This window comes from Dermacentor albipictus, chromosome 6 (assembly GCF_038994185.2).
Source record: "Dermacentor albipictus isolate Rhodes 1998 colony chromosome 6, USDA_Dalb.pri_finalv2, whole genome shotgun sequence".
Lineage (NCBI taxonomy): Eukaryota > Metazoa > Arthropoda > Arachnida > Ixodida > Ixodidae > Dermacentor > Dermacentor albipictus.
The window spans coordinates 123,335,757-123,350,908 of NC_091826.1; the positions used below are offsets into that span (position 1 = coordinate 123,335,757).

Here is a 15,152-nt window from a genome sequence, read left to right on the forward strand (position 1 = left end):
CCAGCTGCGAGGTCATCTTGCGGCCGCCATGGTCGGCACTTCGTGCGAGTAAATGCAGTGGCCTTGGCGAAACTGCCCATGCAGCGCATTATAGTATAAAAATTTTCCTAATAATCGAAATTACCTATTAGAATCTTATCCTACAAATTCAAAGGCGAGAGCGTTCGCATTATGCTTTTAGATAATGTGTTTCTGAGTGCGATGAAAACAAAAGATAAAAAATCAACTAACATGTTTCAGTGCTGTCTAGCGTTGTTCCAGGTTTTATTGTAATATGCGGGCAATCCAATCATTGTTCGTTTAGAAAAGACCAGAAGCAGTAATTTCGACTACAAAGGCTCCCTTCGGAAAGGGCCTGTGACCACCGTTGTAGTATTTCAAATACGTTGACCGCACTTATCCGTTAAGGACCGACCAAACGCGTGCGTTTGGCTTGAAGTTCTTTATTTAAATCCACAGTGAGATTATGAAAACTTTTCGGGACTAGAAAACGTTTGCCCTGTCTGGATAGCCGATTAAGACCCATTCCCTCGGCATTTTGCAATGTGCCCACTACCTCACCTTTCTTGATATCTTCGTGCATACTGCCTCATTATCGTTAGGGCCCACTTTCATGCAAACATGAGGCCAGTGTAAGTTCATCCCATTTGCATTGGGAATCACGCGTTTGAATCGCGTAAAGTAGACCAGCGCCACGAGATTATAGGATTCTCATATAGTGAAGGTGTCACACCGGCGGTGCTGTCGCTGTCACGGGTTCACTGGAAGAAGTATTTTGGATATAGTTTACTGAGGTATTGTTCGTCTCTACGAGAGAGGACTTCACAGGCAGGTAAAAAGAAAGGGTTATACGTAGCATCCTACCAACCAGAGACCCTGGCTAGTTTACAGTCAAGCACATGGGCAAGCTGCAACTGTTCGGGGCAACCACACACCAAGCCACACACAATGCCTTGAAGGCATGCTCCCCCCTGTGATTTCGTCGAGAGGCGCAGGTGCCACCCTGAAGCTTATGCTTTCTTGAATAATTTGCTACTTGTGACATTCATGATTACAAATACGGGATGCCATTGTAGCATGTTATTTAATACATCATTAAGCTGCTGAAGTCAGATCTTAGCTACGATCCTCGCAAAGTGCCCGTGTTCGAGCGTGCACAGGACTATTCATAGCGCTGTTCCTTTAATTTGGTCCCTGAAAACAATAACTAATGATTACGATACTCGAAATTGTGAAACTTGAACCTATCGCCTTTGACAGCGGTCGCCAGAGACCCCCGCCCGCTCATCCAGCATACGCTGCAAACGACATGCTAGCCAGTCGTGTGGCTTCCGTTTCGCCACCGTCGCGCTCGCCGCACTAGTTTTTCATGAGCACTGCTGTCAAACGATGCTTGAGAGTAAGAGACATGTTTCCCTCGCCCTCTTTATCCTCGACGCAAGCGAGCAGTGGCGCGCGCCGACGGTGGCAGCGCCGCGATATCGGAGCGCAGCTGCTCCCCGGCCGTTCACAGCGGGTTCAAGTTTTTTCACCAAGACTGTACATTTGCTTGTTTTATGAAAAAATATCTACTCCCATAACTGTTTTGATTTGCTTGCTCTTTGTTACTGATCTTCATATGCCAACAATTCTTCTTTTCCCTATTTAGCTTGCTTCTCTGTAATCAATATATTTAGTATACACCTTGTAAACACACTCATCGTACATAATATTGCATACTTTATTAGCTGCGTAAAATTTCAATTCTTGTTGTGTTCTAGTATCTAAAAAGTTCATCCTTTCTATCTAAAGTGCTTTTCTACCGACACTGAAGTTTTGTATAGTGCATCATATGCGCAAGTGCGTCCCGTTTATAATGCTTATCACATGTTTGCCATTTTTTCTTGAATTGGTTTCTCTTTTCCTACATCAGATTCTTCTAAGTAGTAACTGTAACTTATATCCATACCTGGAATCTGTAATGATGAATTTCATTCATGTTGTTCTAGCATAGCAAAAGCTTTTGCAATAGCACTCTTACTGTATTTATATTATACTGTATTCATATTCACCTTGTTTGCAACTCCTACCATTGTACTTGCCCTTCCTGTTACAATTTCATGAGGGATTGACAATAGGTGTAAATAAAATAAAATTCCACAAAAATAAACGTATATTATCTGGAAATATTTTCAGCAATAGGTGTGATACCTGTGAGCAACACCAGGCCCAACATGGCAAGTGAGCTTTGTTCCAAGCCACCTCTACAGATTTGTGTGGAACCTGTACAGGCAGTCGGCAGATATAAAACAGAGGCGCACATTCTATTTTCTCTACCTTAACTGCATAATACAAGTACAGCCAGTGATTTTACACCAATTTTTCTTCCCTAAACATGATTTCAGAAAGAAAGCGAGTCTCAAGCCAAACCTTTTCTTCACAGTCTTCCATTCCTGCTCTAATCCAACAAATGATGCTTGCTGTCATTCAATGTCAGCCCAAGACATTTAGCCAAAAAACTCATACTCACAACTAAAACTCCCCAAGAAAAAAAAATATTTTTTTGTTCTTTTCTTCCCTCTAGGCAGCACTTATTCGTAAAGGGTAAAATGAACACACGAACACACAAGAGGCCCCGACACACCGTTTAAAAAGTTTTATAGAATTTATTAATTTTACTCGGTAGCTTCTGACACCCAACACAGTGCTTGGTGTCAAACTGCGATGTCAAACTGCCTGCTAAAAACTAAAGTACCGTAAGAACCTGCATTAATACGAGGATTTTTTTTACAAATTGACATCTCAAATTTCCACCACATACTATACGGATCAAAACCAAAATTTCAGCCAGACACGGGGCTCAAAGCTATGGTTTTGTAGCTGCTGCATGGTTACCATCATTCTCTAGCATACAGGGGGTGCCATCTAGGCACCACTGTTGATCTGGCATGGGTGAGAATCCCAGAGGACCTTCTGTGTCGTGCTTTTAACAAGTGTGGCGTTCTGAACGTGCTCAATGGCACAGACAATGACTATATCTGAAAAAAGTTCTTGGACGAGGAATTGTCTAAGACAGTGCTAGTGTAGCAGAGGTCAACGATGATTGAAGCGAGAAGTCCAATGCAAATAAATGTTTTCGCTGAGTTTGCTTCCCTCATATTATATGCGGACGAAACTTTTACTTTTTGCTATCCCCAAATCTCGCCTTGTATTATTCGTGGTCTATATTAAATGCGGGTTTTTACGGTACACACAAGTCACTGGTGGGGCTTAAGCAAGTCCACTGTCACGTCCCACCCAAATGAGGATGATGAAGGATGGCCGAGGGAGGTCAGTCGGCACAGGTGGCACCATTGTGCTTCGGCGGACTTGGCTTAGGCTGATCCAGCTGCTGCTGCTCCTTCACAACTGACTCGAGCGCCGTCACTTTTGAGTTTAGAGTAGCCACGGCCTGCGTAACAGAAGTCGTGAGGCGTCAGTGATCTTGTGAACACAAGCAACCTGCACAGGTGGAGGAACTATACTTCGTTTTATACTAAGCAGGCAATGCTACGAAAGCTACATTAGTATGGTCATAGAAGTCTCACTTCACGCACTTCACAGTACAATTATTTTTTATTCTTGTATGATTTTGACAGAACACCTACTTCATATACAGACAAACCCCGCTAATACGCTTTTCAAGGAACCGTGAAAACAAAATGTAACAGCCTGAAAAACGGAACAGTAAAGAAGGCTCCAAATCACCACAGCAACGTTGGAAACAGGCCTGGACAGCTGCCAGTACAGTTATTGGATATCTCAACACTCATACTTTGGCCAGAGAAGGTGTGTGCGTGCATCTACAATTTAGGGACACAAATTACATGTTCCGTGACAGTGGCCCTTTTCCACCCTTTATATGCTTCACCGCATAACATGGGTGAACATGGGTAACTTTAGCAAACCGGCATAAATCATAAATCGGGTCTATCAATGGGATCGAACTGTTTTACGACAACTTGTGAATGCAAGTTTACATCAAATTGTGGCTTACAGATAAGCCTGGATACAACTTACTTGAATACAACAAAGTATTTATCTTTGTATAAATCGTACAGAACACCATGTCTTTAGAATCTCAACATATAACAAAGTATATTTAACATGATTTCAATATACTGAAACTGCACTGCCATCACAAAGAAATACCATCGAGACAATAAATGCAAACTTCTGCGAGTGAAGATGGTGAAACGGTTGAATTACAAATTGCTCCTTGCAAACATGCACTTTTCAAATCATGCACCATGTGACCAAGAGCCACTGCCGAAGCGGAGCAGCATCATGTTCTGCATAAAGTCTGTGTACAATAAGATACTATCATGCCCTGTATGCTTTGGGTGCAAGTGAGACTGTGCGAGGGTGAGCCGAGAAGGATGGTGGCTTGACGAGTGCCGTCTTCCCACACGAGCAAGGGGAAAAGGAGGTAGAGGCGAGTGAGCTTGCGGTATCACAAAGTGTGCACGAGGGTGGGGGCAGGTTGGCGTGCCTCTCCTCTTCTTCAGTGCAGCCATGGTTGCGCATGCACAGCTCACGTGCTTTGTCTTAGAGTAATCTAGTTCATGTGCAAAGAGTGGGCACTTCAATGACATGACATGTGTCATGTGTACTGTCTTCCAGCGTGTTTAGCACTGGAGCTTGCGTAATCTCGAGTTTCAGAGATGTGTTGAAGTGAGAAGCAGACGAAGCATTTGCTCTTCACTGCCGGCGCTTTTCGTGAGAGCGTAGTCCCATTGCAGGCGACACTATCAGGTGCGGCGTGTGGAGTGTATGCGAAAGCGTGGGTGGCTTCACTTTGTACCGCCAGTGCGGAGATATCGTCAACATGGCACCAAACCACATCTTTCGTCACCAACTCTCAAATTCAACAAAATGAATTTTTTTCTCATTCAAATTTGCTTTCTACAATTGCCCAATATATTTTTTTAAAATTTTGAGGCCCCTTTTCACGTAAGAAAAATGAATCTGCAACAGTACTTATTTGCAGAAATAGATTAATTTCAATACAAAAAATATTTCAATATAATGAAGCAAATTGCTTAGTTTGCTGACATAGTTATATAGAGGTTTAACTGTATTTGTGCCCCTTTGTGCTTCCAGCATGTGGCATACTATGTTATGGCCGTGAGTGCAGATGATGGGTCGCAGAAAACATGTCACTCCGCTTATTTGGTGGTAAATAGGTACAGAACTTCGATACCTTTCATGTAATGAATACATAATATTTTGCGACATAAAAATATGACCCTTAATTCTACATCGAATTACATGACGTGCGTCTATATCTTTATTTCATATGTGACACACAAATTTTTGGTCGCAGATGGGAACAGAGAGAGAAGCTGAAATGGTGCACAGAGGGACCATATATACAAGAGTGCCAAATCAACTTGAAGCTAGGGCTAGGATAACATAATAATTATATTCCATTTCTATTCATTTTCCTGAGCAGTGCTCCACCTACGTTATGGCAAAGATTGGCTGGTCATGGCTGGTCATTGGCTAGTCATGAGTGCTATAATAAGGAACGAAGAAGATCTAGTGCAAGGGAATCCTTATGCTATCACACCTGCAAATTTTAGAGTTGGAAAAATACCAACCAAAGATTATCTAGTCAACAACCTTGATTATTGAAGATGTTGAGTGTTCATTAAAACAAATTGCAGAGTTGGTCCTGTAAGGACACTATGAACAGTCTCTCTTGTCCACAGTCACAGCTAGAATGATCTGCATCACAAATATACATTTCATTTATGAAATAACGTTCATGCAATGGTGGCCAAATATTTGGATGCCATTAAACAATTGTTCAGCAAAGTGATAGGCTGTGATGTGAGACTAACATAAATAAAAGAACATGGCTCTAAAAATCAGTTGGAGTTTGTGGTTGCATTTTTAATATACTAGATACTTTTCAAAACTGCACGAAAATGAGAAATTGTAAAACCATTTGCATGTAAGATGTACTTGGCAACCTGCATACTTTAATAGTATTGGTAAAATACCTGGACATGACACCAAAGAGGGAAGGTATCGGGGGGTTATTATGTTTTTTATAGCAAAGCTGTATATGACTAGGATCCTGGGATTTCTTCGTCTCTGTAGCCAGAAACTTAACCAATCACAACAGAAGGCACGCACTGCTGGGTTCCTAGCAGCACCACGAGGTGGCGCATCCCGGCATTAGAACTATGCAGAAAATCCTCTCTAGCTGCTTTGTCTGGCCTCAACTTAATGCTCAAGTCTGAGACTGGGTGCATTTCTGTCTACCATGCCAACGGTCTAAGGTCCACTGTCACCCCCCTCTCTCCATCAAAGACCTTCCTTCCACCTGATGCTTGATTTGCAAAGGTTCACTTGGACATATTTGGCTCACTTCCTCCCAGGCAAGACCATCGCTACCTCCTTAACTGCATCGACAAGTGCACACAATGGCCAGAGGCTATGCCAATCTCAGACATATCAGCACCTACCATCGCGGCCGCTTTTTGTCCACTTGGGTTTCCCACTTTATCTCGAAATCTACCATACTACCAGACCAAGGTCACCGATTTGAGGCCAGCTTTTTCAGTGAACTGCTCATCTTTATTGAACTACGTGACTTCGTACACCCGCCTAGCACCTACAGGCCAACAGCCTTGTCGAGCGATTTCATTGTTGCTTAAAGACTGCATGCACAGCTCAAGACTCACCTTGGGATTGGGTTCACCCCTTTCCCCTCGCTATTCGTGGCATATGCACGGTGTTCAAGGCCTACTTGGGCAGCTCGAGAGCACCACCCTCCACCTTCCCCGACTCTTTAAGAACTACAGCTGCACCGCTGCTAACCACGTATTATGTTACACAATTGCATACCATGTTCCAAGACATCCGCCCAGTTCCTACCAAGGCACCTACCCTTCACATGCAGCATGTTTGTCTAGAGCTTCGGGTGGCAACCCACTTCTGTTGAACCACCACCAGAGCATCAGCGGTGGTTCACAGGCACTATGGGCACCTGCTAACATATTCAGAATACAGTAAAACCTTGTTAATTCGACCCTCGTCGATTCAGAAAATCAGATAATTCGCACTAGTCCCCTGGTCCCGGCTGGTGTATGCATTATTTATTGCAATCAAGCTCTTCTTAATTTGGACTTATTTGGCCGCATATCAGTTAACTCGGACAACTTTTGGAGCTCGGTGAGCGTGGCGCAGCGCAAATGTGCCATGCAAAAGAGCAAAAATGGCACTAGCATCCAACCGAAACAAAGGGGCAGATTTCGGATCGCCATAGTCATCAGCGGAAATGATACATGAATGACAGCAACGTCCAAGCGCGTCATCGCTATTTGTGCCTTTAAAGCCTTTTTTTCCATTTTTCTGGTTTTTGTTTGAGCCTGACATCTTTCCCCTGCACTCGGTTCCCTCTGAGGCCCCACAGTGCGATGGGCCTTTACACAAGTGACACAGCCGGTTTCAAAGCGAATGTCACAGATGCTGCCTAAGAACATGGCAATCTCGATCTGCATCGCATTTCAGCGTCGACCCAGTGGATGCGCACTACTGGAGAAAACAAGAGGAAGAGCTTAAAGCTACGAAGAAGCATCGTCACACATTTCGAGGACCAAAGCAAGGCAAGCTCTACAAAATGCTATTTTAAGAAAATGGGCATCGCAAACTGTCTGGACGGCACTGAAGACAATGCGCTTTGGGCCGATGACGACCCACATCAGAGAGACCGAGTAAGTGATTAGCGGCATTTCATGAATGAACACAAATTTTCTATTCACACTGTGTATGCTTTTACTATAAAGGTAATATTGTGATCGCAATTTTTTCGTTATCTACATAGCGATATGGAATTTCTACTCTTAAAAACATGTGGCAACTTTTTCCCTGCATGACGATCCCTCAACCAAAATTGACGTCATCATATTTAGAAAAAAAATTGGGTTTATTGCACGATTAAATATTAGAGTTCGTCATGTTTTGCCAGCCGTTATGTGAAAACGCTCTTTATTTATGCTCAGTAATAAATTAAAGAAGTTTCATCTCTAGGAAATTATCAACCTGTATTATATGGCAGTTAATATGACATTTTAAATGATGCTGTTTTTCACTGCTGTCTTTTTCAAGTTTTTATTAGCAGCCTGATGCACAGGCATGTGTAAGTACAGTAAGCGTATGTGACCACAAGGTTTGGCCATGAAACTTGCAGCGCAATATCTTTTGATGACTGAACTTCTTGCATAGCTTCCACAGCGTTGTATGCTGAAATGGAGTAGTGTAGTCTTGTGCCCTAACTGCTATGGCAACATTCATAATGTACGGCTGCGATACACACCTGGCTGAGTTGCTCCATTTGGGCAGTCAGTTGACTGACCACTAGCTCAAGCCTGGCTTCGAAACTGGACCCATTGGCAGAAGGGGTCACTTCCTGCCTCTGGTCACTGGAACACTGGATGAGAGAAAAAAAAAAAAAGACATGAAAATGGTCAAAACGGCATGCTTCCATTTATTGCACAGTAGTCTATTCCTTTTTCACTCAAGCTTCCTTTTACTTCTTATAATATGTTTAACACATAGCAGGCTGTGCTACAGTTGTTAAAGCAAATTTTCACATGACCTGCCTTTGAAACAGAAAAATAGTGCCTTCCACATGAGAGCAAGACATAAAAATGCGCTAGGTTTTCTGGCATTACGTTGAGTTCATCTGTTGCGGTGCCAAAGTACAAGATTGACATTTCAACAAGATAGGCAGGCTGGCTCAGAGATTTGCGATAGCAATGTGACTAGCTACGGCATCAATCTGCTTCCTTACAGAAGCAATTTTTACATAGAAGACATCGCAAGTCTGCATCATAACTATGGAATGATAAACAGAGCCCCGTTTACTCAACCACACTCGTTGCACAGCGGCCATAGCCCATCCTTGTATTTGTGACCGAAACATAGAGCATCATATACTGGAAGCTCAAGGCATAGAAAGAGTAGATGAATTGATACAGCAGTAAACAAATGTGTTATAGTATATAGAGAAGTTCTTCTGTTGAAGACGTTGTTGATCAAAGGCCAGTTAATTAAAAAATGCAAGATGAGATACATTTACATGTCTGCACTACTTATGTAGTTCCCACAGCATTTCCTGCAAAGTATGCAATGGGGTATATAGCATACCTGCCAACCTGATGATTTGAAAATTCGTAAAACTATCGCAGCAGCAGGGGGGGGGCGACAGAACTTTCTTTCTTTTAAGGGATTTACCTTTTGCGACAAGCTTACTCACGTTTCTACAACCGCAAGTGAAATCCGTGCCTTGGAGAGTGAAGAGCGACCACTCCACTGGGGCACTATTTATTTTTGCAATGATTTTGCTGTTGCCGACTATGCATGCTTGAGAAACTTTTGCTTTGTGGGTTTGCTCAAAGCAAGTATCACTCTGGTGCCTCTTGACCATCGGCAGACTTTCGAGTGTTTTCTCACACACAGATGAGCGAAACTCCATTCGAGTTTTGTTCACAGTGCTGAATATTCTTTCCCATTCAGCATTGCTGCGGGGAATGGAGAGAATACCCAGCATAACCATTGAAATTCCGTGGAACCTGAGTGATCCGTCGACACTTCGAACGGTTCCTAATTGCCACCACTGCACATTGCACCTTGGCTCATTCAATATGTCGGCTGGAACCTGATATGCTTGCAAGTTGGCAAATTCGACTTCAAGTGTGTCGATTGCTTCTTCTTTTGATTCGCCACTCTGCTGGGGTAGGATAGCAGGGAACGCCATAATAAAATGACGTAGGCTTTTGAATGAAGCAGTTTCCAGAGCTTGTACTTGAGCAACTTCAGCCAACTTGAGATTGACGTCCTCTAGCGGGAATTTGTGGCAAATATAATCGCATGCTGCTGTTAAGTACAGACATACAGCAGAGAAGAACTGCTCTCTCTCAATGCAGCTCAGTGTCTCAAACACAGAGTAGGTTGTGCTGCCAATGTCTATGTCTTCATCACCTTTATGGTTCTCTGCAGCTCCGTAGTCAACGTCCAGCAATGAATGACATGCCTTGACAACACCTGGGCACAGAAATCTAGTCAGAAGATCCTCGAAAAGGCAGTTCAAGAGGCCCCTCAGTACATGAATCTGAGTAACCGGCGCCTGAAGAAGGCAGTTTGCCTTCTCAAAAAGCGGTATAACATTGTGCAGAAAAGGCAGCATGCCCTGTTTAGCTCTGATGGCAAAAAATAAAACAGGCACTCCTAACAGGTCACGTGGCTGGCTCCCCCAGAATCCTTGGTATGAAGTAGCAGTTTTTTTGCTTGAGGTCCAGAATGAGCTCCTTTCTTCTTTAGCGAGAGTTCATTGCCGTCAGTGCTTTTTTTCCCGACACCTGCAACAGTCTTGTGAAGATGTGTAGCAGACTTTGGGGGTCAGTGTAGGGTTCTTGGGGGTTTGTGAGGAAGTCTTTGGAATTTGGTATGACCCCAAAAGCAAGCTCTGCTTGTTGCACTGCTTTGTTTCAGATAAAAAAAAAAGCTGAGTAGTGGTTTCCACTGGTCGAGCAGCTTCTTCAAACACTTTCCCAGCGACAGCCAATATATAGACGAATGCTTCAAATCTTTTTGACCTCAGCATCATGCATTTCTTGGAACTCTTTAAGTCGATTTTTCCGTTTTTAGCTTTTCTCTAGGTAAAAATGTCAACCAAAGCCTCATCAACCTTTACGGGAAGACATGAAGCTCTTTTTTGGGTGGCCAAGTTGATGAGATGGCACGGGCAACCAACCCCTATTAAACCTGGTTGGGCCTCTATCAATACAGTAGGAACACTGTTTTTCTTGCCCATCGTGACATTGGCATTGTCCAAACACATAGCCAACAGGTTTCCAACAGGCAAATTCCGAGACTTCATCTCGTCCAGAACCAGATTTGCAATCTTGTGAACCATCGCTTCCCCTTGGATTGTCCCGAGGCAAAGAAGGCGGCTTTCGACTCTACTCATTTCTTTAATAAAATATGTCGCAACAGTGGGGTAAAGCTGTGTATCCCTATTGTTACTGATGTCCACAGTGATTGAAAATACTTGCCGTTTTAGGGCATCCAACAAAGGAGTCTCCGCGTTGGCGGCATTTCTAGGACAATTGACATCGTCTTTGTTTGTCTACAGGCGTAGCGTTTCGCTTCTTCGCGCTTGGGGAACATCTTCCGGAAAAGCGGTCCGGCATGATCGCTGACACTCAGCAGGACAGAAGAACTTCAGTTTGGCCTAGTTGGTATTTACTGCAAATCATATTGACCACAAAAAAGATGGGGACAGAAGAAGAAAACACAGTTGAAAGTTACCGCCTGTGCTGTTTATGTGTTTTCTTCCTCTGTCCCCGTCTTTTTTGCGGTCAATATGATTTGCAGAACTCAGCAGGACGTTGTGATCAACTAAAAATGCTGTGAAGAGGCATTCTGCACGAATCACACCGAGGTTGTTGTCACTGCGTACAAAACTTGCTAGGCTTGGCTGGCTGTCTGTGGCTTGCACGTGTCCCTAGTGCTTTTTTTGAAGCTACGTGGACCTTCATGTCAGACTTGCCGCCATGTGAGATGCTCACATCACAGGCACAAGTGGTGCAGAATCAGAACTCCTCCCCTTTCTTTGACGGCATGAAGCATGGAAATTCTGCCGTGTACAATTTAAAAACACTTGGAAGTACTATGGGGCCTTTGAGCCCACAGGCTGGAGTCGCACTGCGTCCGACGTGGCAGCTAGTCACACAAAAGGCGAGGCCAACACTGCAGTGACTGAAGCTGACTAAAGTCTAAATCCGTGCGACCGCGCAAATAAAGGCAACAGCATGGCAACAGGTTTGCGGAGGCGCTAGAGGCACTATTGGGGTTTGGATATGGATTCGTGACCCCCCTAGTAGACAACAGAAGTCACTACAACCTTGCAGCTGCTAGTGATGATACTACGCATACGTATCGCCCTCTCGTGGCGGTGCAAGGTACCAGGGTGTAGTTTTACTATATTTTCACTTTTTTTTTTGGAAATAGTATGTATTCTGTAAAATTTCAAGCAAGATTAATAAAATCGCAAGACTGCTCGAAATTCGTACATATTATGGAAAATTCAGAAGAGTTGGCAGGTATGATATGTCACTATCCCAGTTCACACAATGTAAGCTAACAAATCACCTCGTCCTAGTCTACCTCTCTCTTTTCCTGAGCTCTCACCTTCACCAAGCACATCCGTGTTGAGAAACTCCTTGGCCCGTAAGAACAACATATTGTTCTTGAGGGGTCAGTGATACATATTCATTTACATACACTACAGATCCCAAGAGAGGTACACATGGAGGTGGTAAAGGGGGAAGGGCAGCTGTTACACAATGTGTCACACAGAAACATATGAACAAAAAAATTAGGGGTGCGCAAATATTCAAGGTTTCAAAAACGAATTGAATAATTACTAACTATTCAAACTATTCATATTCGTATTTGAAAATGGAGCTTTTGGTATTCTTAAATATCGAAACTAACCACATATTCCACAACAACCGACTGTTAAAGTTGGGCTACTGTTCTTCGAACACTAGACAAAGTATTGCAAGTTATCAGAAACAAAACAACGAAAGAAGATTTTGAAGCAATCGAAAAACAAAATGGGTAATGCAAGTTTATTTGGTTTAGAGGCAGAAGCCTACATGACAACAGGTGATTTTTGCTTATAGTCTGTCATTTAGTGTTTCTTGCAGTTTAGTCATGAAGCAGTTTAAAAACGCGACAGCGTTAAGGGCCCTACGTGTTGCAAAAAATCTGGTGTCGGCATCTTGCATCAGATGACATTTAGCGAAAAATCATTCCGAACCACAACCATGCAGGCATTCCATGTGGCGCCGAAGCATTATTGAAATAATTGAATTCCTCAAAGTAAGATGCGTCAGAAAAATCATAAAGTACATACTAAACACAACCTACAGACATGATAGTGTCAGACTCTAATTTGAATACACCAGAAAACATCATTCTCTTATGTAGAAACCCAAACATAAACCCCTTTTCCGGCACTTCTACCATTCATAGAGAGGCGCGTTGTGCCCGCTTTCCTGCAACACCATCCAGATGGCGCTTGCCTCTGCGCATCTGCTGCCCACGCAAGAAGCCGCGTTTCTACCAGAAAGCTCACCTTTGTGCATAGCATTCGCCACCAGCATTTTCCGGTAAACATTATGGTTACATAAACTACAGTTGTCGGGATGCGCGAGAAGCAATCTCGGAATCTTTGAATGCTATTGCATTGCACTCTTAAAGGTAAAGCTTAAGCGTCCTACAAATGTTTTTCGTTTATGCTACAACCTTCAATGTTTTCCTTGCAATGGGCTCTTTTCCATGTGTATACCACACGCAAGCTCTTCAGCAACTTTTTCTTTTCTCTCTCCACAGCTTGATTGTTTCTTCAAAAACTGCTTATTTAGCATTCTTGAAAAGCTAGTCACATAGTAGCCATTTGTTTTTGAAAAGCTTGTTTGCAACTAGGGTCTAAAGATGCTCAGAGGAATTTCGTGCAGTTCTTTTAATGACAATAAGTGATGTTATGCATTAAAAACTGTAATTGTCCATAATAATTAAATTTCTTTCTCTATTTTTTTTCGCTAGGCAGTACAAGCTTGGCTAATCATACCGAAATAAATATTCCTTCTCTAAATATATATGTCTGCATTTGACTATTCAATATTTGGTACTTACTAGTATTCATATTCAAGAAGGTTGATATTCGCCCACTTCTAGAAAACACATGAAAGAAAAGCAGGCATTTGAATTGTGTAAATAGAAAACGCCGACAAGATGTTTAAACTATTGTACATAAGGAAAACTGGAGCAAAATAAATAAATATGCAATACTAAAAAGACAAAAGCATTCATAAAGCATATCAGTTATTCATGCAGTAGATACGTCTGTGAAGGTGTCAACCCCTTTTGGCCCTTTTATTTATTTACACACAGTACTCACAGCATCTTGATGGCATTAGAGGGGGGAGGGCAGACTACAACCAAAAATTCACACCTACACCACAGGTGCCATGCCCATTTTGCACCACATTCACAATTAGTATACCATTACAGGCTGCCAATTCAATAAAATTTTGGAACGATGTTACAAATGCGTCTATTCCAGTTTGAGTATGGCACAGTCGAACCAGCTTACAACTCAGTAGTTCCGCGAAAAGTGGTCATTAGATCAGTAGTTCATTATATGTTGACTTGCCCTTCTAAACGAACAAATATTAGCACCCCACTCATTCTACTGCTGCAGTCTTATTACAAAGTGATAACAACCACTCTGCCGATAAGTGAAGCTGTTTTGCTTCGTTAAGCTTTGCCTGCTTACGAGCAAACTCGGCAGGCTAGCAAACAGCAGATTCGATTCATTGCAAAGGCAATGAATCGAATCCGCCGTTAATATGAAAACGTTTGAACAATGCCTGCAAAGAAATTCCTCCACATTGTCTTCAAGGTCAGTATGGACAATGCAGTGGCTCTGGTTATTAAGTTTTGGTCAATGGTTGCACTGTTTCACCTTCTGTCAATGGAAACCCTAAAATGGTAGAGTGATGCCATGCTCCCATTCACTTCTCTGCATTCACCACATCACTTTTTAGTGCAGCACCGAAGTAAATAACTGAACTTATGTTGAATGATTGACCCCCTCTCCTCTATAATGCTTGTATGCCTTGAGGGTACAATAAATAAATAAATAAATAAATAAACAAAGTTGAGATTTGCTTAAGACATGGGGCACTTGAGCACATTTTCTTGAAGAAATGAAAAAAAATCTATATTTTGGTTTTTATGCCAGCTGCGAACTTTCATTGAAAACATCCGCCTAATTCGTGCGTAATGCCTATCTAAGGAACGAAATCTGACGTCACAGTTCTTTCAAGAGAGAGAGAGATAGCAAGGAGAGAAAATACAGAAAGGTCAACCAGACGAGCATACGGTTTAACGTCGCTTGATCCCAATCACCTGTCATTTCGAAAGTGTGAGCACAGCTGCCATTTTGTTCAAGAGCTTGCGATTTCTTTTTAAATTGCTGAAAATTCAGTGGATTTCAGGTAGGGGAATAAAGCGCTTCAGTTGGCTTGAAGGGAGAACTGCTGCAG

At 42.7% G+C, this 15,152-nt stretch overlaps 1 protein-coding gene and 1 long non-coding RNA gene across 2 annotated transcripts in view; one reads left to right on the top strand and one right to left on the bottom strand.

The window, feature by feature from the left end:
- Positions 1-15,152, top strand: part of LOC135899477 (uncharacterized) — a 63,994-nt gene that overhangs the window by 33,018 nt on the left and 15,824 nt on the right. The gene's annotated exons all lie outside the window — the stretch shown is intronic.
- The window catches only part of LOC135899475 (POC1 centriolar protein homolog A-like), a 105,358-nt gene continuing 92,831 nt past the window's right edge, over positions 2,626-15,152 (bottom strand). The window contains exons 12-13 of the mRNA XM_065428749.2: positions 8,348-8,461; positions 2,626-3,430 (exon numbers count right to left, since the gene is read on the bottom strand). Coding sequence (XP_065284821.1) covers positions 3,311-3,430; positions 8,348-8,461 — 234 coding nt within the window. The 3' untranslated portion in view covers positions 2,626-3,310. The remainder of the gene's footprint in view (positions 3,431-8,347; positions 8,462-15,152) is intronic.